Source organism: Manacus vitellinus, unplaced genomic scaffold, assembly GCF_001715985.3.
Source record: "Manacus vitellinus isolate BGI_N305 unplaced genomic scaffold, ASM171598v3 scaffold_5_pilon, whole genome shotgun sequence".
Classification (NCBI taxonomy): domain Eukaryota; kingdom Metazoa; phylum Chordata; class Aves; order Passeriformes; family Pipridae; genus Manacus; species Manacus vitellinus.
Genome location: NW_021940682.1, coordinates 42,490,367 through 42,517,316, shown reverse-complemented (window position 1 = coordinate 42,517,316; position 26,950 = coordinate 42,490,367). Strand labels below are relative to the sequence as shown.

At 40.4% G+C, this 26,950-nt stretch overlaps 1 protein-coding gene across 1 annotated transcript in view; it reads right to left on the bottom strand.

The window, feature by feature from the left end:
- The window catches only part of TES (testin LIM domain protein), a 28,469-nt gene extending 8,950 nt beyond the window's left edge, over positions 1–19,519 (bottom strand). The window contains exons 1-2 of the mRNA XM_008932478.3: positions 19,499–19,519; positions 8,324–8,409 (exon numbers count right to left, since the gene is read on the bottom strand). Of these exons, the coding sequence (XP_008930726.1) occupies positions 8,324–8,409 (86 nt within the window). The 5' untranslated portion in view covers positions 19,499–19,519. The remainder of the gene's footprint in view (positions 1–8,323; positions 8,410–19,498) is intronic.
- Positions 19,520–26,950: the final 7,431 nt, after the last annotated feature.

The window sequence follows — 26,950 nt, the reverse complement described above, 5'->3', positions numbered from 1 at the left end:
TATTTGGGCTTTTAGTTTTTCAGTTGCTCTTTATACACTCAGAGTTACACACACCGTACTATTTTGTTCATATGCATTTCACTGTATGCATGATATTCGGTTATCACGGAGTTGCCATCATGTGGAAACAAGTATTTCTTAGCAAGGAAAAAAAGTGCACACATTCATATATACAGTGTAACTGCACCAAGTTCTGTTCAAAGCATAGCATTTAAAGAGAAGATGAAAGAAAAGTTTAAGGCTTATATGGACAAAGCCTTTCGAACAGCTCTGAACCAAGTCAGAAGTACTCTGGCACACGCTGTAGAGAGAATTTTCATGGATAACAGCCTTAAAAGGTAGAAGCATATCTACTTACTTAGATATAAATGGTATTCTTTTATATACAAGACACTTCAACTGCTTTGGCTAATGGATATGAGAAAGCAATTTATTACCTTAAGAATAATTAAACAATTCACATATAATGAGCAGAACCTTAGATTAGACAAGCTAGTTTATTATTCATGGCTTCCCCAGAACTTCAGTTCAAAGTAGTCAGTCACTGTATACAGAAACTAGTGAAGCTGGATGTTAACTAAAGGTTCTTATTATAGACTAAGAAAACAGATCAACCTTCTGGATCTCTGGAGTTTGAAGAAGAATGAGCAATATTTTACCCCATTATCTATCCTTTACACCATTAGTTATCCTTCAAACAGCATAAACTACCACCTATAAATTGCTTCTCAACCCTGCATGCCAAAACCCATTGAACTCTAACCTTGTTCTTCATCTTGCTTTCTACAGTCTTGAAAACAAGTTAGGTGCCTTAAGATAAGGTATGTCACAGGTACAAGACAAGAACAAGCCACTGACCCCAGCAGGCCTCTGAGGGGATAAGAAAGGAAGGAAGAAGGAGGACCTGAGTTTAACTGGTCACGTGAAGTGATGCACAGCCAGCCCCAAACATATGCCTTCCATATGTACACCAGTTTATGATGTGGGGTACTATCAGTTCAGTGTGTGGTGGATGCTGCCCTGGTCATGTGGTTATACAGCAACCACAAATTATGGTAAAAGTTATAACGCCAACTACAAATAAAAATAATAGCTAACTGCAATAAAACCAAACCACTCCACTCTAATAACATGCAAAATAAGGTTGTTAAGCAGAAGGGACTTCACTTTGCAACAGAAATATCTAAAGAGATCAATAATTGGCTGTCCAACAGCTTCCAACTCATTTCCACAACAGGAAAGATGCACGATGTCAAAGCTGATACTTATCTGAATAGCTATTAAACACTAAGTACCTTTGCAATCTCCCAGCTTACCAAAATGTTCAAACATGAACTAGCATCGTCCATTAAGCATAAGAGCTGTACTGAGCATTTCAAGCAATCGAAACAAAGTTTTGCAAGATCTTCAGCATCAGTCGACATGAGCCCTTTACATAGCTAATACCTAGAGATTGTTTAATAAACTAATAAAGAAATTCATATTCACTTTTAAGGCATGCATGTGATTATACCTTATTACCAACTCTTCATCATATCTTCTTTGAAATCTAATACAAGGTGACAGAATCAGACCTTGTTTTTCAAAAATTTAGTGATTATTATATCATGATCATAATGCAGCTTTGTGCCTCACCACATACATGCAACTGGACTTAAAGAATTTAGTCCATCTGAACAACATCTTACCAGATATTTTGTTTATTTTTTCAACTTAAATCTAAGCAATAGGAAGCCCTGGTTTTACTCTTACCTCTTGACAGAATGTGATCTAATAGCACTGGTGAGCAAACCGATATTCTCAAGTAACCTGCACAGACTCATGCAAGTAAAGTATAATCTCGCTGTCCAGAACTGCTCTGCTTGTAGGACAAACCTCAATAAGAGCAGTTTGTATTGTTTTATTGCCTGTGCAGTCACAACTGCAATGTGACAGGCTGTGCAGCTCTCCCCATCTGTAAAGCATCCAACTACAGAGAGGCAGCACTGACAGCCTGCAGAGACCAGACCACCCCTCATAAGCTGTGGTGGAATTCTTCCCAAGACTTTCACATGTGCTGGAAGAGCCACAAGGGCAACTTATTTTTGCTCACATTATGCTATTAGGAAAAGATATGCAATGTCATGACATTCTTTCAGAATGCAGAACAGCTTAGAGATCCTGTTTTTATTTTCAACTATGTGAATGCCTAGACTCAATAACTGCTGTTATCATTCTCTGTCCTACCTTAAAGGCTTAATATGTTTCACTAATTTCAGTATCCGTGAGAGATTTTATTTTTTTGTTTTCCTCATAAATAGGTGGTTGCAAAGAAGTGAAAGCATACAATTTGTCCTCAGATCCTTCCTGGGACCCACTGTGAAAACTGGCATAGAACTACTGTGCTTTGTACTTGCACTGAAAATAACGAGATACTAATCTTCCCTGCCCCTGCACCTACCAAAATTAAGAATCTGAGTGTGTACATTTCAGGTATAATGCCATTTCCTTCCTCTTTCATGGTTAAGTGAATGACTCTTTGCCTACATAGAGTCTGGAAGAAGCTGGTACAGGGGCTATGTTGTAAAATTACAAGGGTAGTGGCCTTGGCACTAGAACTTGTGGACAACTAGGGCCACATCAGAATCATGCTCATTGTCAGTCCCCTCTGCAGAAGGAATATGGTCAATTACTTCTTTTTAGAACAAACAGACTGGTCATTTCTGGCTATGCACACATTTGTGGCTATGATACAGTTATCTCACTGAAGCGACCCCATGCCATTACCTCAAACTTATACTTCACAAGACTGTCTGATAATTGGTGCTTCATCTTTGGCGTTAACATGTTAACACCTCAAATGTGCCAGAAAAAAACCCCAGTTGCTGTTATATACATACACAAACACATACATATATAAACACGTATGTATGTATAGGCAACTTTATCTCCTTTGACTCTATCACAACAACAGGCAGTGAAAATTTCTTGTTCTCTCCACCTGTACTGTTGAAAACGTTTCCCCTCCACTTGAGGACATTCGGCAAGATCCCTACTGAAGGAGATGTTACAGACTCGTAGTTACATGTTCACAGCTCTCTGAACCTCAGAGCAGAAATGTTCCTCCACACAATTTGCAACAATTTGGGAAGGTCTTCCCATTCAAAACATGGAAGACGACTGTGAAGTTTCCTCCCTATCTGTGGAATTAAAAGTTGCATATCTGTAAAATAGAGATCTAGTAGATAGTGCCTTGCCTCCAGGTCTTGAGTCACTACAGAGAAGCAAGAAAGGTATACAGACTCCATCCTCTCTCTCAAGTGGTAAAGTCCTTTGTCCTGGAAGTCTACGGACTGCAAGGATCAAACAATTCCAGTCTCTTCTCCAGGACCAAATGTTGCATCCAACCAAAGGTTGCATCCTCCTGCTTTCCTATGTTTTGGTGCATGGAGAGGAAAAATCATTCTGACCATGATCCTTCCTATGCTAGCTACTAGTGACATCAGGCAGCAGATGCAAGCATAGAGAAACCCTCAACAAATACCTGGCAAGTCCTGAGGCTTGTGCCCTACACATGGAAAGACTAACCTCTTCCTATCACAGAATGGGTACGGTTGGAAGGGACCACAGCGAGTTATCTGGTCCAACCTCCCTGCTCAAGCAGGGCCATTGCAGAGCACATGGCACAGGACTGCATCCAGGTGGTTCTTGAGTATCTCCAGCAAAGGAGACTCCACAACCTCTCTGGGCAATCTATTCCAGTGCGTGGTCACCTGCACAGTAAAGAAATTCTTCCTCATATTCAGGTGGAACTTCCTGTGCATCAGTTTCTGTCTGTTGTCTCCAGTCCCATTGTTGGCACCACCGAGAAGAGCCTGACTCCATTCTCTTGTCACCCTCCTTTCAGATACTTATAGACATTGACGAGGTCCCCTCGCAGTTGTCTTTTCTTGAGGCTAAACAGTCACAGCTCCCTCAGCCTTTCCTCATAAGAGAGGTGCTCCAGTCCCTTTAATCATGTTTGTTGCCCTCCACTGGGCCACTCCAGGAGCTCCATGTCTCCTGTACTGAGGAACCCAGAGTTGGACACAGCATTCCTGATGTGGCCTCACCAGGGCTGGGCAGGATCACCTCCCTCAATCTGCTGGCAATGTTCTTCCTGATGCACCCCAGGATGCCATTGGTCTTCTTGGCCACCAGGGCACGCTGCTGGCTCATGGACAGCTTGTTGTCCACCAGGACCCACAGGTCCTTCTCCTCAGAGCTGCTTTTCAGCAGGTTGGCCCCAGCCAGTATTGGTACCTGAGGTTATTCTTCCCCAGGTACAGGACCCTGCATTTGTCTTTGCTGAATTTCAGACAGTTCTTCTGTGCCCATCTCTCCAACGTGTCAAGGTGCTTTTGAAGGGCTGCAAAGAACCCTCGTTATCATCCACTCCTCCAGCTTTGTGTCGGCAGTGAACCTGTTGAGAAAGTGTCTGTCCCTTCATTCAGGTCTGTAATTCTATGATTCCTTCTGTTACGTTTCCTTGCTATCTATGAAACTATAGTAATTGCAAATGCTTTGAACTGCATCTCATACTTGCCTGTCAGTGGTAGTATCTGACAATCTTAAAGTCAATTTAAAGCTCTCCCTGCCTTCCAGGGATTTTATCTGTGCAGAGAAGCCAGATGCTGAAAAAGGTCATTCCCAAGTTTAAGATTCTTATCCCCAGAAGCTTCTTCGTATCTTGGCAAGCCACAGCAGAGACCATTATCACTGTCTGGTATATACACGACCAAGATAAATCAGAACCTTCCCTCCCACTTCTAACAACTTTTAACTCCTGTCCCATATTTCCCTCTAATGGGAAATATGTTCCCAAAGAGCAACATGTAACTGAGTAGCAGTCTTCCATCCAGCCTGCCCTGCTACATGTGTGTGGAGACTGTTTTGCAGACTGAACTAAGTAAAACACCAAAATTAAGAAAACCCTTCTTGATGCTGCTTCTACACTTGGACAGAAGTATGATTCTGAGGACAATTTTGAAAGCAAAAGCTATGAGTTCACTAAGATAAAGTAGATAATTTTTAATCATTCAGCTACATTGTAGACCCTGTCTTCCATTTTATTAATTTTGTGTTCAGCTCACAACACTGAGGCTATCAGAATTTCAAAATTCAGGAAAAAAAACTACTAAAGGCTTTGTTTACCACCATTTTTATACTACCCTCAATTTACAGTTCTGCATCTATAAAACCTTCACACAATAGTGTCTCAAAATTTACAGCATAAACTTGCCATCCCAGAAGAGATATTTTCCAAACACTCCCAGTAGAGAGAAGAAGGGTGTAGCAACTCTGTAAAACTCTGCCACTAGATAGGTACTTAGATTTTTTTGTGCTCTTTCCAATCTGACCCCCCAGAGGAAGAGCTGAGACTCTTTTGTGCGGAAATACAGAAAGAAATTACTTGGTAGCTGTTTGAGGAACACCGTTTCAGCGGATCAGTCCAAGGGCTGTGTGAGGCGGCTCCCCCCAGGAGAGGGCAGTGTCACCCTTACACCGCCCGCAGCCGCTGCTGCCTCACTTACCGTGCTCCGTCAGGCTCGTACGGAGATCACCGTCTTCCTAATGCCTGTAGGGGGCTGTGCTTTGTGTTTGTAGCTAAAACAGCCTTGATAGCACTTGCTATTGCCGAGCACTTCTGGCACAAAGTCAAGGCTCCTTTGTTTTTGCACTCTGCCCCTACCTCAGCAAGTGAAGATGCTGGGAAGGGGCACAGCCAACTCAAATTGGCCAGAGAAATGCTGAATACTATATAATGTCACGATCAGCAGTATGACAGAGGTAAAGGGTTTCTGACTTCTAGAGTAGACACTGCTTGGAGACTGGCTGGGCATCAGTCTGCTGATGGGAGGTGGCCGGTGATTGCCTTTGCATCACTTGCTCACCCCCCGTTTTACCTATTAAACTGACTTGACTTCAACACGAGTTCTCATTTTTGTTCTTGCTTTTTGGTCCCACACTGTGGACGCAGGACAGGGAGCAAACAGTTGTGTGGGTGCTTGGCTGCTGATTGGCCTCGATCCCCCCCCCCAGTTATTCCCCCAATGAGTAACAGATTCTCTAACTACAATTCTTACTTCAACACTTGTCTTTTACAGATGAGTAACAGTAAAATTAGTGATTAAACTTGAACTGATTTTGATCATTCATGCTACAAAGACAATATTCTGTTCACTTGTGCTACAGTTTGCTTCTACTTCAGTTTCAAATTTTAAGGCTAATGACAGTGAAAAGAATCTTTCTGTTCAAGTGGTAGACTCCCAAAATACCTGCATCATGCAAAGTATATTAATATTTTTTTCTTTGAAAACTGTTTACACAAAACTGAATTAAGACTTCAAATTCATACCCTTACAGTCCCCAGTAGCAGCTCTGCTGGAGAAACAGCTGTTTTCTAAGCCATTCTTGAATTGTCCCAATTGCTAACTTTTCAGCTGTTTCAGAGGTATGTGCCACATTTGTCTGACTCATAGATGAAGCTTCTCAGAATGCTTCCAGTCACCTTATTTATCTGGTCTATCCTATATAGATTCAAGTTCCAAATGAAATCTTACTTAAATTGTCACTGTTTTTACATCTTTTTCCTTACCTGCTCTTTAGTCCACTGCTGTCTACAAGCTCTTCCTTTCTAGGAGAGGCAGTGTTCTGATGAGCTATGAATTTAGGACCTGGCACAATGAGGCCTAACCACAGGAAGACAGTGAAACACATATAAAGAAAAGCAGACGCTTCCTAACTTGGCAATCATACTAATATGTGACTAAATCACTTCAGCCATTTTATTTCTTTTTACACCAAATTCTTCCCTTTTAAATACAAAGTCTAACACTGAGAGCTAAGCAAAAGAAATAAAAAAAAGGGAGAAAAAAAAGTTCACTGGACTAATCTTTTTCCTCCCACACTTGTGATTTCCCCATCTATCATGGTGACTGTGAACAAAGAGCTTTCAAGTAGAAAGCAATACATTTCTCATCTAACCATAGATAAACACTATTTACTCTTGCATTTTTTAATTCTCTTTTATTGCATTACCTCCACACATTAAGTGTGTTCTGTTTTATTTTACTAGTACTTCTACACAAGTTCCTTCAGTGACTCAGTGCATATTGAAAAAGTCATTCCATAAATTGTGTCTTTTATCTTTAGATGATCACATTTACTTATTAGTGCATTACCACTTCTTGCTCGATATCATTATTTGTAAGTTATTTCTATAGCTACATATTACAGATACACAATCAACAAGCTATATTCTTATCAACTTATAGCAAGCTTTTGCTGTGTTTTGTTTTTGTTTGCCTGTTTATTTTCTAAACAGAGTCTCATATGCAGTCAAATATTTGGGCAACGACAAAATTTCCCAGGCCTTATTAGCACCTGATGCCGCCATGACTGGGATACAAAGCCTACCTTCAAAAAACCCCACAAAATAAAACTCTACTGCAGATACAGTTATGGCTCTAGCTAAACAGTGTTGACAATATGTAATAATTTTTACTGTTAGCATGTGCTAGTGCTACTAACAATTATCTGGTTTTATGTCCTTTTCAGGTGTTTTCCCTTTCAGAAGGACTTTTTTTAAAAATCAGAATCACTAAGCTACATCTTAAAGCATACCCAGTACAATGAGTGAACTGGGTCAGCTACATATATATGCATTAATATACATACCTAGATGTTCTTCCAATAAAACAAGAAAGGTCTTAATGGCATACAAAGTTTCTGCCCAAATGGCACACACCATAACACAGACTATTTACTGCTATCATCAATTCACTGTACAGTAACAGTGCATTATCCAAGGCTGAGTACTATTGTGCCACCTCTTCCCCCTTTTAAGTCATTTGTAGCTGTATACAAAGTTTCAACATATTTTCAAAATAATTTTACCTTGAGTCTCAGATCAAAGCTTATCTATTTGGTCAGGAGTTGAGAATGCATTTTATCACTGAGATAAAACACACTTCTTCCCTGTCAATTCTCTTACAGTAAGGATAGCTATGTTTTTACAAACCTACTTCACATGTTTAGTCAGCTAAAGCAAATGCTTCAGTAGAAGTACTACCACTTTTTTTTTTCAGTGTAGATGAAATGTACGTTCACAAGTGATTAGACACTTAAACACTCTGTTGTAATGCATCTGAGAAGCTTTGGCCCTAAACCTTGTCAGCTTTTTAAAAGTATCTCAATAGTTTAATCAAAAGAGAGAACAAAAGCAGTCACTTAGACATTTGCATACATGTACTTAGGTCTAGAGTGCTGAGTCACAGTATTGGATACATCTGGTGTCACTTACCTCCAGTAATGAAGCTCAAATCCTTCACACTTATCCTTGCATTTTAAGCAGGGGGCACCAAACCCTTCCTCGTGGCCCAAGCCCATCTGTGTACAGAGCAAGATAACTATAGTCAGCTTCAAGAATAACACTGCATGAGTGATCTTACTGCTGCCTTTATAATCTGCAATCTACAGTTAAAGCAAAAGATTAAGCACCTGAGTAAGCTGACATCAGGACAGCATTTTGGGGTCCACTCACCTTCCTATTGTATCTACATAATTAACAGTGTTCACACCAGCCTGTTCACAGAGTTGAGCCAGCAGGTAGAGCTAGCTTTAGCCAAAAGCAAGTATTTTTCTGGTGACTTGTCTCCCCAGCCCAGCTTGCTCTACAAGCATCAGACAAGGGAAGAAGCAGATTCTTTGCATCCCTTCCTTAGGTTTGAAGCTCTGAAACCACAGTGAGTGAGGCCAGAAGACTTTAAGTCAAAGGACATTTAATCCAGCTGTCAGGACCAAGTGATTTAAAGCATATGACTTGGCAAAATACAGGAGATCAAGAAATAAACAAACCCCACATTTACATTTATTTAGGAATAAAGGTAACAACTAAGCATTTAGTCTAATATTTCTCAGTATATTTGAGACTGCACTCTGATAGTGGACTCATATCAGCTTATTTTTTGGGGGAAATGGAAACAGCACAGTTAGCAAAAGCAATGACCATAAGTGATAAGTAAAGGGTTTCATGGTGAAAAAATTAAAAGGACAGATGACCAATTCTTAATGCAGAGGAAATACGAGAGAATATAAAAAAAAAAAACAGCGCAGAGTGAAGGCCAGGTATTCACATAATATATCAACACATCAACAAATTTAACTGAGTAACAGCCACTTGAAGTTTGAGATGAAAAACAGACATGAAGCACCATAACTTATGCGTTCATATAACACAGTAAATTTAAAATGTATCATTCCAGCTCTTTAAACCTTTAGGAAACATTGCTCTTAAATCAGACAGATGAAGGACCACAGAATTGTGGCCACAGCAGGGTATGCAGGCTCATGCCCAACGCGCAGAGAGGAACCCATCCCCACATCCCCAGCCACCGCTCCAGCAGCATGAGGAGCATTCCCAGCTTTCTGGGTAGACACTGTGTGAGGGATGGTCACTGTGAAGCAGACAGCTCACCTACAGTTTAGCTTTTACCACAAATGGAAACTGAGCTAAAGCTGACAATTTCTGGTACGAATCTTAGTTCTGGCAACAACAGCACAATGCCAAAGTTGATTAGATGTTGTGATACAGTTTTATTATTAAGTTTGCCATGTAATGTGAGAAATTGTACTACTATTGCTGTATGTACAAGGATGTAAACAGCTCAACTTTCAACTTGTTTCTGTCCAAAACGAAGGAACAGATTATTCATATACCACTTATTTAATGAAGAACGTGTGGTAAGATGCAGGGAATACCACATTTTCAGTTATTTTATAATTTAAAGAATCAGTGCCTTTACAGTCATTAGACACCCCTGAGGAATTACAAAGCTTGCCTGCAGATCGTGGTCTATTTAGAGGAAAGCGATACTTCGGCAGCCATTAAGCTACTGTTGCAACTGCAGGGATGGACTGAGGGACATAAAATTATTTCTTTCATATCTGCAAGACGAAATACAAGCCTACTGTGATCTTCGTGACATCATCATCAACCTAAGGACTCAAGAAGTTCACATGCTATAAGTGCTAACCTGAAGCCTACCAGAAGACATGCAAAATAAACATAACTTTAAAGATTTAAAGTTCTCTATCAGCTACACTTTTGTCTAAGATAACAGGTTAATAAAAGTTTGCCTCCACTGAAGATGGGCATTTACAGGGGTCTTATCTGGAATCCAGAGCTCCCCCATAAGAATACTGTACCTCATGAACACACATACACATACCACAAAACAACTAAACGCTCTCGTCAAGTCACACTCAATTATAACAAAATGTTGGCCAGGATGTTCTCTGAAGAGAAAGAGGAAGCTAAAGCAACACAAAAGAGCTGCCTTTTTTGTTGGGAGGGACAGGTTGTTTTTTGTTTGGAGTTGTTTGTTTGGTTTTTAAAATCATCCTCTCTAAAAAGCTGTTAAACTTAAAATATGCTTGCACTACCCTAAGAAACAACCCAAATACCCACAAAACCCCCATCGCCCAAAAAAACCCCAAAGGCAACACTAAACCCATTCTCTCTTGCTACTGCTTCAGCTACAAACTGGCATTACTTCTTTATGCTTTGGCTCTCTCCTCCTTTAGAAAGAGCTGAAGGGGAAGAAATAACAATAATCTTCTTAGTGTTGTAATTAGAAGACTTAGAAACTTAGGATCACTTGTTTAGAGTGTACTTTTTTTACAGTGCACAGAGAAATAGCCTTGACATTTCAAGAATTCCCAAAACAGAATCTGAAATGCAAGTAAGAAAATAAATTTTTTTTTTCAATTTTTTAACATATTTTCAAGTGTCTTAACATTTAAGGTTTTTTAAAAGCTAAAAATACCTCTTTAGAAACAAATTAAGTTAAATCTGTGCAGTCTAAATGCTCCACCCAGAACATACTCCCTCTGCAGACTACAGAGACAGCCATCGGCCAAGCCTACTTGCACCTTCACAACCAGCAGTCTAAATGCACATTTCTTCAGAAATGCAGGATTCCATATTCCCTGGTTAGAAATACAGAGAACATTATTAAGTAAATGCTTGTGCAGCTTCAAATAAACTGAATTAGCAAATGAGACTGATTTGTTTTGAAATATGTTTTTCATTTTACTGTGAAACAGAAAGGGGACAACCTTTCTATACACAATGTCTGGTCACCTTATGGAAAAGGTTGAGCTCACAGCTAAGGGGCACACTGAAAACCAAATTAGATGAGATTCCAGATGCACACACAGCCTCAGCCTTTGTTCTGACAGAGAAACTATGTGGGTGCTTGCTGAAAATAAGGATATAAAATAACAGCACAGTGCTTTTGAGTTTGGCTATCTAAAAGTCAGTGCATGTCACATGTTCCTCCAGAGTCCTGTAACAGGACATCCTTCAGTTGTAAAGAAGCATCAGCCTCTGAAGTGACTGTTTCTTCTTCAGCAGTCAATTCTACTGTAGTTTGGGAAATTCAGAAAGCCCAAAGCTGCAGTGTGTTGCTGCTTTGCTGCTGCCTGCATTTATCCCCATGTCTTCTGCAAGACATGGTCAGCTCCATGCTGGAGAACCCAGAGATACAGAGCTGGCTGAGCACCCACTGGAGCAGGAATGCATGCCTGAGAACAGGACTGAATCCATTTTCCCCATAAATGGAGCTATGGGAGAAATGGTAGATACGTCAGCTGGAATACTGCCAGAAGAAGGTTCCTGTCTGTCTACCACCATTAATTTTCATTTAACAGCAAAAGCTATCCCAAACCAACTGGTATTACTAAAATACTCAATATGGATTTAAATACTCTGCGTACAGAAGATGATATAACTATGATTGAGATCATCTTTTACATGCTGCTTTCAAGACTAAATAGTACCTCAAGGGCAAAGAATTTTAAATGGTTACCACTAAGTGAGAATTAGTGAGAGACCATCCTGTTTCAGTTCAGATTGGAATCCAGTGACAAAAGTAGGTTGTATTAACAGTAAGGAGTCATCTTAAAAACCCCGAATGATCATATTCAAGAATCTAATAGTTTGCTCAGATATGTTAACAGAGAAGTTGCTATGCAATAAGTTAGGTTTAAACTAAGTTTATTGAACATTACCAAGAATCAAAGTCCAACTTTCCCCCTCCTATTAACTGAAACCTATCAGCAAACGTGGAAGTCCTGCCTTGTTGCAGTTTTAGAATATCAATTTCAGAATTTGCATTCCTGCAAATAGAGTATATTTCAGAGACCATCAGACAATAAATACCTCCCCACATGGGATTCTATGAAAAAAAACCCATGGATGCAAATGGGTTATGCATGTGGAGGTACATAGCCAGTTTAGTCTGCAGGCTAAAACAGATGCAATTACCTTTTGTCAGCTACAGTTTCTCTTATGTGGTAAAATATGGATAAGTTTGTTAAGAAGTTTGATCCTACACTGAATAAACTGTGCCACAGCTCCCAGTGCCAGCAAAAAAAATAATTTTCTGAGGAACAAAGGATTAGTTTTTTAATAGTTAAATAGTATAATGACACAGAAAAAGATTACTGCTGACAGTTACAGGACAAACAGAGATAAGCCCTAAAAAATCTTAGATTAATTAAAACATAAGGCAGAGCAGTAGTTTTTAAAGCTTGCCTGTACTTCCTTTAATATGTATAGATTATTTTAAGTTCAAAGAGCTGTCTGGAGGTCACCCAGTTGCTCACAAAGAACAGGTGTCACAAAACTGTATTTGCCCAGGGGTCTTGTACAGATGTAGGTACAACATCCTTGTCCAACAACACTGGACCTCACAGATGAATGAAAAAATCTGTTTAATTAGTATTTTTCACACTGCAGCTTCTGCCCACTGTCTTTCAATATTATCATTGTACATTGACTAGTCTGGTTCTGTCTTGTCTATTCTCTCCTAAGTAGCTGGGCACAAACAATAGAAAGAGTATCTTGACAAGTCTTGGAAGTCTTTAGTTATTTTAATAGTTACCATTCAATAGTCGTCACACCCAACACAAATACATCCCTCAAATAAAGTTAGTTGCTCTGATCTCCCTGCCCTTTACAAAGAAGCCCCTGGGTGCAATGGTAGGAATGTGGTAAAAGAGGAACCTGTAACAAAAGGTAGAAGCGCCACTTTTCATTTCCATGTTTCCCCCCCACAACATTTCTTTTACCTCCTCAGTCCCACCAAGAGACCAGAGATAACTCAGGCCTCAGCTGCTTTTCCTTCCTTCCCCAAAGGGGACTTCTGAACCACCAGACTGGTGAACTGCATTACTCCTTCTCCTTCCACAGACAGCAAGACACAACACTGGTTACTCAGCCTTTGCAGAAGATTGATAGGGTCCTTCCAACATTCAAGATATCTCCAGAATTTGAAAGAATGTGGCTATACAGTGAGAATGTTGTTATTAATGGGCTGCAACAATTAACAGTGAGCCTCAGATTAAACCCTTAAAAATCAAACCTTCAATATCATTTTGCAGATCTTTCTCCTGTGCTCTTCATTACTCCAAGGGGAGAAGCAAAGAGATCCATGCTAAAGCTATTCTTGGATTTACTATAAAATACCAGGAATCTTCTGATTTGAAGGTCACCTAACTATTGATCTATTTGAGGAACAGATGGGAAAACACCTGCATAGCACAACAGATTTCTAGCACATCCTAATGTGCTTTAGGGACTTTCAAAGAAGGGAAGGTAAAGCAAGAATGAAAAAGGAGGGGAAAAAAGAGACCATGAGAACAAGACACATTAGGAATTTCATATGCTGTGCCTGCTTAATTGCTGAGCAAAGAGCAGCATCCCATGAACCACTCTATATTTGTTATTATTTAACATGTCTATTAAAATTGATGGTAAGTTTGATCCTGTTGGGTTTTTTTTTAAATATGCATTTTGAATTAGGGAAAAGTTGACCAGAATTAAGAAGACTGGGTATGAAAGCCCCTTTTGCACAGAAAGGATGCCAAAAACTGATTGCATCCAAGAAAAAATATTTGAAAGATGATCCAGGCAGGACAAGCAGAAGAATAAATCGAGGAGCTGCAGTAGCCTATGATAATACACAAGTACTAAGAATTTATTTTATTATGATGTCTTCAACAAAATATCACATAGCTCAGGATCTAAATATTTAAGACACTGTTACACAGAGTATCATCAAGAGACTAACAGGTAATAAAAATACCTCAGCTGGATAGAAAACAAATGTTTATTCACAAAGTCCAGCATCATACTAGCTATGTTTGAATGCAGCTGACATACTGTCTATACACACTATCTAACACTATCTATAAACCTCCAATACAACTCTATCCATCACCCAATGCTGCAGAGGCATTTTCACACTATTCTGTGTATTTGTTTCGACATCAGCGCTCTTACCCAGTTGCATCTTTTACCATTAGGTTTTCAGAAGTGGACCTGGAAACCTACATACTCACTTTTTACAATCTTTAGCCATGCAGGAGAGTGCATGCTCTGAAACTAAAAACCAGGCATAAAGAAAAAGTGTTAAACAAGACTTTAAAAATGAAAAAAAACAGAAACACACACAGAGCAGTACATGACTACAGTTAGATCTTGTGTAATCTGGAATGCCATGACAGAAGCCTCCTCACTACCTTGACACTCGCCCTGTTCATTTAACCAAGTTTAAGACTCTAGAAAACAGGTGTGACAAGCTTTCATCTTCACAGCTCTACTCTTCTTGCAGGTCTCTAGCACCTAAAAGAACTTGACCAACTCTGCACATTAGCAAAAAGTATGTATTAGGGAGTTTTGTGCATATACCCCTGTATAAAACATATATATATATATGCATACATCCCATACATGTACATATTAGTTATATATATAAATGAAACACGCATATCTATTTAGGTTAGATAGTAAAACAATTTTAAAATACACATTATAGATATTTACATCAATGCCTTTACATCTGTAAACTCTGTATCTGCTCAGAAGAAGCCATTAATTTGCATAACATGTTGAGTATAATTCTTGAGGTAAAAAAAATAGATGTGGTTTTAAGCAACTTTTACCAATAAAATTTCATTGACAATCACTACTCACTATTACTTACTTAGAGGGAAATAAACACATTTCTTTTTTTTCCAGGAACAATTTCAGAAGTAGATCTTTGTTATTTTAATGGCAGAATACTGTAACTCAAAGTAAGTTAATTTTCCACCTCACTGTTAGGTACTTGGCTTATAATTATGCCATATCAAAGAAAGTTTCACTTGATCTTAGAAGCCACATAGTCCTGCATTCAAAGAGTTTTTTTGACTTGCTATTCAGGCATTTCATGATATTTTATGGTCAGACACCTGGGGAATACTTCTGCCACAGGAGGAAAAAGAAAAACTCAAAAAGTTTAATTTAGCCTTGCCATATTTGCCAAGCTGATATGAAGGGATGTTGGACAAAAAAAATCAACTAGGGGTGTGGATTCAGATAGGTGTTTCAGGAAAACTATTCACATGATATATTTTTTTTCAAATTTTGATGGGAAAAAAACCCCCAAGCCAAACACCACAGCATATGCAGGAAGCAGTTACTCAGTTTCCTTGTTAACAAAACTGAAGTAGTTCCTCTTATATCTCCACCAACACTTTCGTACTTCTACTTGCAGGCAAAAATCACCCATGAATAAAACTACATTTCTTTGATCTTACTACATATAAGAAACAGCAAAAAAAAGCTCTACTATAAAGGGTTCCCATGGCAGTAACACCAAAACAAACAGTGATCTCAACAGGAAGTGCAGTCCAGCAGGTTACTAAATCATGCTTTGCAAAACACAAAAAAGTTGACTTTGCTCCTATACATACTTTATTCACCATTCATTTATCAGATAAAAGATCATTACAGTTGTTGACTTAACGTCTAAAGCATTCCATGTTTGCTTTTCCACCTGTAATAGAACAAATTAAGTCTCACACCATAAAAAAAGAACCACGCAGAAATTTCACATTACAGAAGTTGCACCTCTTCCCCCCAAGTTCCCCCACCCCTTCTCCATCGCAATCAAAGTTCTTTTTATAAAGCAAGTATTATACTGTGAAAGCTTATACAGAACAGACTCACTGCCAGATTCTTATTTTCTCTAATGAAGCATGAGACCATGCTACCAGCAGGACTGTAAAGCATGACTGTGACCTGCTGATTCATTTTACCAAGTTCACAGAGGTGACAGACAGGGCAGGAATCCAGACTGTTAGAACAAAGTTCTGCTAGAGTCTTCAACACAAAGCATTAAGTCTTCGTTTTCCCTATACCCTCAAAGCAAGGTTTGAGAACACAGCATATATTGTGTTTGGGAGAAACAGTGGTCTGTTTGTTGCACAAGTACTTCTCAAGCTGGAGCTACTGTTTTTACCCTTCAGCTCTGCTGTGCAATCTCTTTTTATACAAAACGCTATCTTCATGATCCTCAAATGCAAGAGCAAATCCAATTCCTTGTGAGAAAAAGGAGAAAACTGTAAAGTAATCCTTAAACGCTCCTTCTCCTTTAAATGGAAATTATAACAGACAGTAAGGTATCAGGCTTACTATTCACAAAGCAGCCAAAAAGACAGTATTCACTGCCTAGATATTTGCCAGTCATCTCATGTGTCTAAGAAGATTGGTGAACTGATTACAAAAAAATTAAATGTTATTCCAAATATTTGCATATGTTCTGCATATATATTCCTCAGTGCATAAAGTTCATGCTGAAATTTCTGTTTCTGGCAGACTGTGGTTGTCCAGAGCCCGGGATTCAGACTAGGAGAGACATCTGGCTACATGGTAGTATTGGTTCCTCTAGCCATTTGTTAAGACAGCAAGATGAGTTTTACAGCACATAAAAGAAACCAAACAGAAGTTGAATTAAAAGTCTGAGCTGAAGTAATTGTGTCCTCAGATTCCTCACAGATAAACACTACAGAAGGGTATGTTACACAGGACTACTGTGTAAGAGCAAATATATAAGGTATCCACTGCTAAAAGATGGGTTAGAAATAGTGTCAGGTGGGGCAGTAACTCTTCCTGCTGAAAGACAGGCATGTTGTTTGAGCCCTAGGGTTCTTGTACTAGAGGGAAGCAATTCCAGTCAGAGGAACTGTGCTAGAACTGTTAAATTTTAGGGGAAAAACCCCCAAACCTGATATCAACAATAAAAACAGACTTTTACCGAGTGCTTTTTTCCTTTGTACACACCTAGACTTGTAGATATAAACGTATGCAGCAGTTTTCCAAAGAGACAATGAAGCAGTTTACAACTAAAGAATGGATTCATGGGTTACTGACACTTAGAGAAACCTTAGAAATGTCACCTTGGAAACTTCATCTATTGAGTTTTCCAGAAACAGAAAACACCCCAGTATATTATCCTGTGCAGTTATACATTAGCAGTTGTGGGCAGGGAAACAAATTTTTCTACAGTATCAGCTGAGTGTCTACACTGAACACTGCTCCACCAGGCATTAATTTCCCTCTGCTCCATTGAACACTGGGGCTACCCAATAGTCAACTTCTAAATTCAGACTTTGAGTTCAGAAAAGCAAGGGAATGACAGCTTATTTCTGGACAGTGTGACAATTCCTGCTTTCTTCTGCCCAGTGTTCTAGGAACTTCCTACCCAACAGGCAGGTCAGCCACTACCTAATGTTTATGTCTATTTGCCAGGCAGTAAATAGGTACAAGTCACTACAAAATAAAATGTTACATGAGGTTGCAAGTACATTTTGTAAAAGGACTCAAGTTATTTTGCCCAAGGGTGCAAAAGATATGTGAGAACTACAACACATGGTAAAGTAACTCATTGCTGCTGATGGACTAAAAAAATCTGACACGGACATCTCCAGTTCAGGACAAGTTTCAAGCCAAATAGTTTACTGTTTTTGATAAACCTGACTAGAAACTTCTCAGAATGTTCTTCCATCTTTCAAGAAAGAGGGAAGTTGGCCAAAAAAAAAAAACATAAAGAGAGAGAAGCAAAAAGATGATAAACAGGTTTGTTGAGAATTGGAATTAAAGGATGGGAATTGAAGACAGTTATTTCAGAGTTGATGTGAGCTGTCACTTTCTTTCCAGCGCACAAAATCTAGGAAGCTTTCATTAAGTAAATATTGGTAGATATAAAAGAAGGAAAGGATTTGGTACCAAACGCACTGGTACATAACAAAGCTTTCCAGTTCTCCCTGCAGTGACTTGTCACTGATCTTTGTCTGTTCTCTTGGAAATGAGCTTCACCCAAGTTTCAAAGAGAAAGAAGATGAGGAGAAGATGTGAACCAGAGAGGGGACATAGGGGAAGAACAGAAGTAGTCTTCGGAACATACATATAGTAGACACAAAGAAAATGTAAAGTTTTTCCCAGCACAGACATCTCTGTGTATTAACACTAAAGCTGAACAGAACAAAAAGACAAATTACTTTCTACAAACAGAGCTTTGCTAGCTTCTGTCTCTGTCTGAGCAGGTTCAGAAAAGTCTTCAGTAAACTTTGAAGATGATGAAGAAGAGTAAAAGATGACTAAAGAAAAAGATGGCAAAAATAGTCAAATAAACTTACAACACACACAACTGCCCAATAATTACAGTGCAATTTAAAGCAGATGTTCAGCAACTACAAGTTCACTCAAATCAACATTCAGCAGAATTTTATCAGTCATTTCACAGCACTTAACTTTCTCTTTAGATGGAGAAATTCTGAGTAGGAATGCTCTATCTTCCACAAATATGCATCTCTCACCTCCTGGAGTTCAAAAAACTATCAGTTAACAAGCCTTGTGATGCCATCAATTTTCAGTTTTAAATAGTGCTTTGATGATATATACAAATCTACTCAGTAAGGTTGTTTGCATTACCTACAAGGAGTCATATGGGGGAACAACCCTGTGCACACAACTATCTTCTAAAGACAGCGATAGTACTTAGCTACACCCATCTATACACTGACGGCTAATGTTGATAAGGGGTTGATATATGTAGTTTCTCCAAATCACAATCCTCATCCAGGTGAAATTATGGCTTGAAGCAAGCTCTAACTTTTTCACTAGGATTCAGCCTTGACAAGTAGTTTTCCATGCTGCACAACTACTTCCATACTCCTGTCAGTTTCTGACCTGCAAGCTGGAAAAACACAGAAGTATACAAAAGTGCACATGTGGATTTTAAAACAAGTTGCTACCTTTAAATATAGAAATCCAGGAATAAAACCTACAAGTGTTCATACAACATGCGTTTCAAAAGACTAGTTTTCAAACATCAGTGATATTATTATGTACAGATTTAACCCATGTTAATATGTAAAACTCCTTCTGCCATTATCAAATAGTGTTGAAACAGCTACTATAAAGAAAAATGTCAGTGATTTAGCACTGCATTTAATTTGCAAAAGTACCAGAAGCAAAGATTTATATGTGCATCCCATATGAAGTCAGTTTTATATAGGAAGCTTTAAATAGCGAGTTTTAGAGAGAGATTTAATACAACTGGATTACCTATTGGTTTCTGTTACTTACCCTATGCTTCTTGCCAGTTTGACTCCAAACTAACTAGTCAATATGCCTTTAAAAAGAGAGAGAAACCAATCCTAGGTCTCTGTCTCAGGTAGGTAATCCACAGGAACGCTAACAGTGCACTTGTAAGGAGCCAGTCACATCATCGGTCAGAAACTAACCTTCAGCCTGTCCACAAACAGCTCTTTGGCTGCTTGCAATTTAAGTTTCATACTTACATACAATGAGCAAAACCTGAAGACAACTATCAGCTCTGAGAGGTTTACTGGGGCGGGAGGGGAGAATACATGTTTTTACTCGCGTATAATGGTACATCCCCATATGACCACCTCGGACACAAACTGCGGCGATTACCTACGGTCGGAGCAGCGGGGCAGCTCAGCCGTCTCCGCACCAGGAGGTCACCTAGCAGGCAGCTCCCCTGCCTCCCACCTCTGAGTCGGGGCGGCGGGGCAATGGGAAGGGCTGACCCGGAGGCCGAGGAACGACCCCAGCGCAGCGCCCGCGGGGGGCGGCAGAAACGAGGCGGGTCCGCCGCTCCCGCGAGCGCACGCCGGCCGCGGGCAGTGACCCGGCGGGCAGCCTCCCTTACCGGTCCCGTTTTCAACTTTGGGATCTCCAGGTTTCCATGTCGGGGCGGCGCTTCCGGCGCGTGGGCGGCTCGCGGGTCGCGGAGGTGAGGCGGCTCGCGCGCCTCCGCAGGCTCACTTCCGCTGCCGCCGGGGCATGTGGCTGCAGCCGAAAAGACCGCGCGGCAGCAATCCGCTGCTCCGGCCGGCCGGCCGCAGCCAATCCGCGCCGCCGGTTCCCGCCCCGCCCCGCCCCCGGGCACGGCCGTGAGTCATTCCCGGCGGGACGGGCAGAGCAGGGCATGGCGAGGTGAGTGCTACTGGAGCCGCTTGCCTTGGAGTACAGGCGCTTGGAAACGCGAAGCCTCCCGAAGGATGAGAAGAGAGGAAATCTCGGGCTGTAATGAGAGTGCGCCCTTGCCGTCAGGAGGGCCAGTGGTATCCTGGGGTGCACCGGGAAGAATGTGGCCAACAGGTCGAGGGAGGTGATCCTGCCCCTCTACTCGGCCCTAGTGAGGCCTCATCTGGAGTGCTGTGCCCAGTTCTGCACTCCTCAGTACAAAAAAGACAAGGAGCTACAGGACGGGGTGCAGCAGAGGCCACAAAGGTGATTAAGAGTCTGGAGCATCTCTCCTGTGAAGAGAGACTGCAGGAACTGGGCTTGTTTAGTCTGGAGAAGACTGAGAGGGGATCTCATTAATGCATATGAATATCTGAAAGGTGGATGCCAAGAAGATGGTGCCAGACTCTTTCGGTGCTGCTGAGTGACAGAGTGAGGAGCAATGGCCATAAACTAAAATACAAGAAGTTCTACTTCAATGTGAGGAAGAACTTCTTTATGTTGAGAGTGGCAGAGCACTGGAACAGGCTGCCCAGAGAGGTCATGCAGTCTCCCTCTCTGGAGACATTCAAAACCCACCTGGATGTGTTCCTGTGTAACCTGCTCTAGGTGACCCAGCCTTGGCGGGGGGGTTGGAGTAGGATCCAGGAATCCCTTCCAACCCTAATGATTCTGTTACTCTGTGGTTTATTGACATGAGGAGAATGGGAGGCAGCAGCTGGTACACCCTTGCCTCGCCTGGCTGAGACTGGTCCCGATATCACAGTGACTTCCTGGGCAGTGCCGTGTCCACAAGGGCTGCCTCCACCTGCCTGCCAGCGCCCAGGAGGCTGCCAGGTGCTTGGGCTACACTGGGGACAGGCTGTGCACATCTCTGGAAACACAGTTAAAATGTCACCCTGCAGGGGCTGAGCTCTCATCGAGGCCGTGGAGGAGCAGTGGTTGTGCCCATTTGCAGAGGGGCTGTGTGCAGGTGGTGGCCCTGGCAGAGGTGTGGCAGCTGGGGCACGTGGTGACTGGGACAGGACCACCCTGCCAACCTTCTGCCCAGCCCAGTCACCTGAGATTACAATAGAACTGCTCTTTGATGCAGGTTCTGTGGCCTAATTCTGCTCCCTCTCACCCCCCCCCCTTACATCTGCAGGAAATTAAGTGGTTTTGCCAAAGTGAATTTTCTTCCACCTGAATCCAGTCAAGAGCTTTTGATACTCCAAAACCTGATCTCATCATATGTTACCACACATTTTATAACAGATTTTTTTTTCTTTTCATTGAACTGAACAGCAGGGTTTTTTTCTCCTGTTGGCACTGTGAGAATATTATGAAAAAATTTTAGGCTCTGATCCCAGTCTTCAAACTCATATGCACGTGTTCAGTCCTGGAATGTCACTGATAATATATATTTTACATATAATGTATGTGTAATGTAAAATGTCAGAAAAATGAAGTATTTGCAAGACTGAATACTTCCATAAATATTTTAATGCTTCATATTTCTTTTGATTTTTGGAAAAAGTAACAAACCTTCATATAGATTTTAGAGCTACCCTGGGCATTGGTGGTGATTAATCTGGTAGATTATTTGGTCATTCATCTGCAGAATCTAATCTGTTCTCTCCACACATACCAACTTTTCTCAAGTAGGTCTTAGGTCATCTTGTTTCTTCCCCAGAGGCCAAATATGCTTATCTTTCAGTGTTTAATTTTTTTTTTCTGGCATCACTTTTTGAAAGATGTTGGCAACAAAGCAAAAATGAGAAGAGGTCTGTTTGTTGTCTGTTAACTGATAAAAGCAAAGCTCTGACTTTTTGCTAGGACAGGTGTATGTTGTGGGCCAACTGCTCCTACAGATGAGTCTGTGTAGCAGACCTTGGCCAAAAAGTTCAGTTTGCAACTAATAGAGGGTGGGCTCAAGCTGTAACATTGGAAAAAATGAGAGAATATAGACTATCAAGTAATGCAGCTGTGCTTAGTGCATAGGGCTGTTCTGAACAGAGGAGAATAATAAGAGATGTTGCATGTATTTTCTTTGGTTGGTTTTGAAATTTTGTTTTTCTTTTCTTGTTCTCATTCTGTTTTGTTTGGTTTAGTGGTCACTTCCTGCTGGTTTTGGGGGTAGAAGACAGGGGAAGTTAGGGTGCCTTAAATGTTGGTGTACCTGGGACCATATAGTTTGAATATCAACAATGCTCATAACTTTCTCAGGCTAAGATCAAAGGACTAAGCAGGATATTATTCCTGTTCAGTGAATGTGCTGTCAGATGATGTAATACTGAAACACACCAGCAATTACAAAGACTAGCTATGCACCTTTGATGGTGCTAAGCAGAGAATTGAAACTATCATAGTCCTCATTATATGTTTTTCATATGAGACTGGATGTAGGTGCATATTTTCATTTTAGGAAGCTAAAAAGTGAAAGAAAATCTTATATGATTTAAGTGTATTTTGCTTATTCTTATCTCCCTAAGTATAAGAGCATAATAATGATTGTGACATTTTTCTTTTTTTTTCCTCTGGTAAACTATGACACTGCTTAGTTAATAATAATTTTGCTGCTGTTTTTCCTAAACCTCCTTAGTTGGAGATGCTCTGGTTGTGATTTGTGCATTTTTCAGTTGTGTCATTTAGTACTGAAATACAGTAAATTTTAACAACCTTCCTATCTATGACTTTGTATGAGGCCTACAAATTCATATATATAATGGAAAATACAGGCAGTAATATAAGACTTCTGTTTTGCAAACCAGCAGGTTGCTGTTGGAACACACTTCCTCTGAGACCTGGATCAATAAAGAGTGCATTTTAAGATTCTGGTTTTTGTGTTTTCTATGGCTTTAATTAGTCTGGCAGAAATAAGTTCCTGTCCTGTGAATGTGATCCTGTATGGCTCTTCTCCTTAAGGATTCAGAAGTTTCCAGGAGCACAGTATTGACATGTGCCAGGGCACAGAGCTGGGATTTCTCATAACTGTCTAGGAACTGTTGAATACCTGATTTAAATATTAGTGTTTTCTAAAGAAAGAGCAAGATGCATCCCAGCATTAACTTTCCACAACAATGTTAATGAACACAACAGGCAGAAGATGGGAAAAGGCTAATACTTCTACGATGCACACTTCTGGGAACATAGGGAGTGGATGATTTGTTGGATCATTTTCCTGGTTTTACAATTTCCTTTGCACTTAGATACCACTATGATAAATGTATTTAGAGTAACTATATTTCTCCAAGCATTAGTTATGTAGGTTATATAGACGATTTATAAGTCCATCCTTGAATGAGAGAAAGGATAGTTCATAATGACTTAGCAGTGCTGAAAATTTGTTTCTAGAAAAGCTGTGATTTAACAAACAGTTCTTCTGTTTAAACTTTTGAAGCAAATATTTCAGACTAGCTTCCAGTTAAATTCTTCTAGTTGTGCTGTTTACTTAGTGCTTCATATGTTAGAAGTGCTTTTAAGATTTTTTTTGTAAGTATAATCTGAAATGTAATATAAATATGAGTGTTCAAAAAACATTTCAGTTTGAGAAAGCAATAACATTTGCCTTTTTATATCTATTTGAATAAAACAAGGGAAAGTTACGTGGAATGCCTTGTGGCAGGTCCAATAAAAAAACAGAAGGGAACTTGGGTGCAGAAATCAAAAGTTGTAAGTTTTGGGGCATTGCTGACTATCTGCTTCCCAGGTAAGTGTATACTTAGTTCTCCATTTTTACTGTCTCAGATTTGAGATTCTGTGAATTTTGACAGAGTAATTTGATAGTTGTTTCATGCTTGGCCTATTCAAGATCTAGAGACTAAACTTCATTGTATTTCACTCTTCAAAGAGGCTTAATGTATTAGCAAGTTTCAGACCACGCATGAAATAAAGGCTGATTTAAGAACCTTGTGAAGTTTGGTAACAGCTATTGCTTTTTAAAAAGAATATAGTGAGAAGAGGCTGCCCTGCTTTTCTATAAAGCCCAAGTATATAGTGAACTTTCCCCCAAGTCGGGTTACAAGGATGCAAACTTTCCTCAGCCTGATGGGGAATCAAACTACAGCTTCCATCTGTTAGGACTGTGGCCTAGCTACTAGACTTTGGCTACATAGTTAAATGAGATGTGTTAACTATGCTTTTGAAGTAGTGCCACTGTACAGAAGAGAAAAAAGGCTCCACCGAAGTAGTGACAGTGTAGGTCTTCTAAGTGGCTATGCAGTCCCAAGACTGACATTGGCCAGATTTTGGATAAACTTACAGTTTTACAGCTGAGACTTATTATCCAAAGAACCTTTAGCACAGGCTGCAGTCATACTCTTCCTTGTTCGCCCTGACTGTCCCTGTGACTTTTTGGTTCTTGAAGTAGTGGGAAAGCAAAATGGTGGAAAAATGGGCTGTAGCTTCATAATTATGGCACTTACTGGGACAATCAAAGCTTTCTCCAATCAGAAGAGGAACCTGAACCTGTATCTTCCACCTTGTGGAGAGTATTAGGGGATAAAGAAAAGGGGAGAAAGCAATAAAAAGAAGACTTCTTCTAAAAGTAAAAAATAAGCTGTTCTTTGTTCTTTGAAAAAACTGACATAGGAGGAGGTTGTGTTTCCCAACAGGCAGAGATATTTTCTATCAAGTATAAGAGATTCCACTAAGTTGGGAGACAGCTGTTTGCTGACTATAATTTCTTTTTTGCCCAGTGTGCTTCATGGCTTGGAGTCTGTTCTGAATTATGGGACTGCTCCATGAACTTTTAGACTTTTAAGTAATTTATTTGATATAACTCAGAAATTATGTACTAGAGAATGGAGCTAATTCTTTATTTCATCTCTGCTTTTCAGTCCTAGTCACAAAATCAATAGTTGCAACCATGCTACCCTGAAAAAGGTTCCTGAATTATTAAATCTCTAATTGAGGTAAATTTACTTAGACAAAAAAAAAACAAGCCAAAAAGCAACCCAAACCCTCAACACCTGCCCAAAATGAATAATAAATTATATTATAAAAAATTTGAAGTATGGTATCAGAAAAATACTAAGTAAATCCAGAGATACACTTCTTGTTCTTTGAAAAGCTTATTGTGTAGTAAGTTTCCATAAATATTTCATTCATGGATGAACAAGGAATTCCTGGCAAAACTCAAACATAAAAAGGGAGTTTACAGAAGATGAAAGCAGGGATGGGTAACCTGGGAGGAATACTGAGGCACTGTCCGAGTGTGCAAAGATATGTTCATGAAAGCCAAAGCCCACCTGAACCTGAGAAGTGATGTCAAAAGCAACAAGATGGAGTTCTTGAGTACACAAGTAGCAAAAGGAAGAGTAGGGGAAATGTGGGCCTGGTGCTAAATGGGGAAGGGGCCCTTATGACATGGGACATGCAAAAGGCATTGCCACCTTCACCTCAGTCTTTACTAATAAGACTGGCCTTCAGAAATCCCACAAGCAGATTGGACATATATAGGTCTGTGGGTCCTAATGGGAGGTACCCATGATTACCAAGGAAGCTGGATGATGCCATTGTGAGACCAGTTGATAGTTTTGGATCTATCATGATGACGGGGAGAGATGCCTGGAGACTGAAGGAAAGTAAATTTCACTCCTATCTTCAAAAATAAGCAGAAGAAGGAGGACCAAGGGAACTACAGGCCAGTCAACCTCAACTTTATCCCTGTGATGGTGATGGAGCAGCTAATCCCAGAAACTGCTTTCAGGCATGTAAAGAACAAAAAGGTGGTTAGCATGGATTTACCAAGTCATGCTTAACCAACTTGATAGTGTTTTATGATAAGATGACTGGCTTGGTAGATGAGAGAAGCATCTTCATCATTGGGTGCTGGGTCAGAGTAAGTTTGCTGATAATGGAAAATAGTGTAACAGACACACCAGAGGGTCATACTGGCATCTATAGCAATTTGGACAGGCTGTAGAAATGGGCTGACAGGAACCTCAGGACATACAATAGGAATTGCAGAGCTCTGCAGCTGGGGAGGAACAACCCCAGGCACCAGTACCTCCTGGGGGCTGAGCAGCTGAAAAGCAGCTTTGCAGAAAAGGACCTGGGGGTCTTGGTGAACACCAGGTTGATCATGCACTAGCAATGTGCCCATGCAGCAAAGAAGGCATATGATCTCCTGAGCTGCACTAGGAGTGTTTCCAGCAGGTTGAGGGAGGTGATCCTTGCCCTCTATCCAGCACCGTATCTGAAGTATTATGTCCAGTTCTGAGGTCCCTGGTACAAAAGAGCAACAGGTATACTGGAAAGAGCCCAGTAATGGACAGCATGTGTGATTAAGAAACTAGAGCATCTCTTACGTGAGGAAAGGCTGAGAGAGCTGTGACTGTTTAACCTAGAGAAGATTCAGAGGAGTCTTAAATGTTTGTAAGTATCTGAAGGGAGAGTGAAACGAGGATGGAGCTAAGCCCTTTTCAGTGGTGCCCAAAGGCAGGATCAGAGGCAATGGGCACAAAATGAGACACAGAAAGCTCCATCTGAAGATCAGAAAACACTTTTTTTTCTGTTAGGGAGACTGAGCACTGGCACAGGTTGTCCAGGGAGATTGTGGAGTCT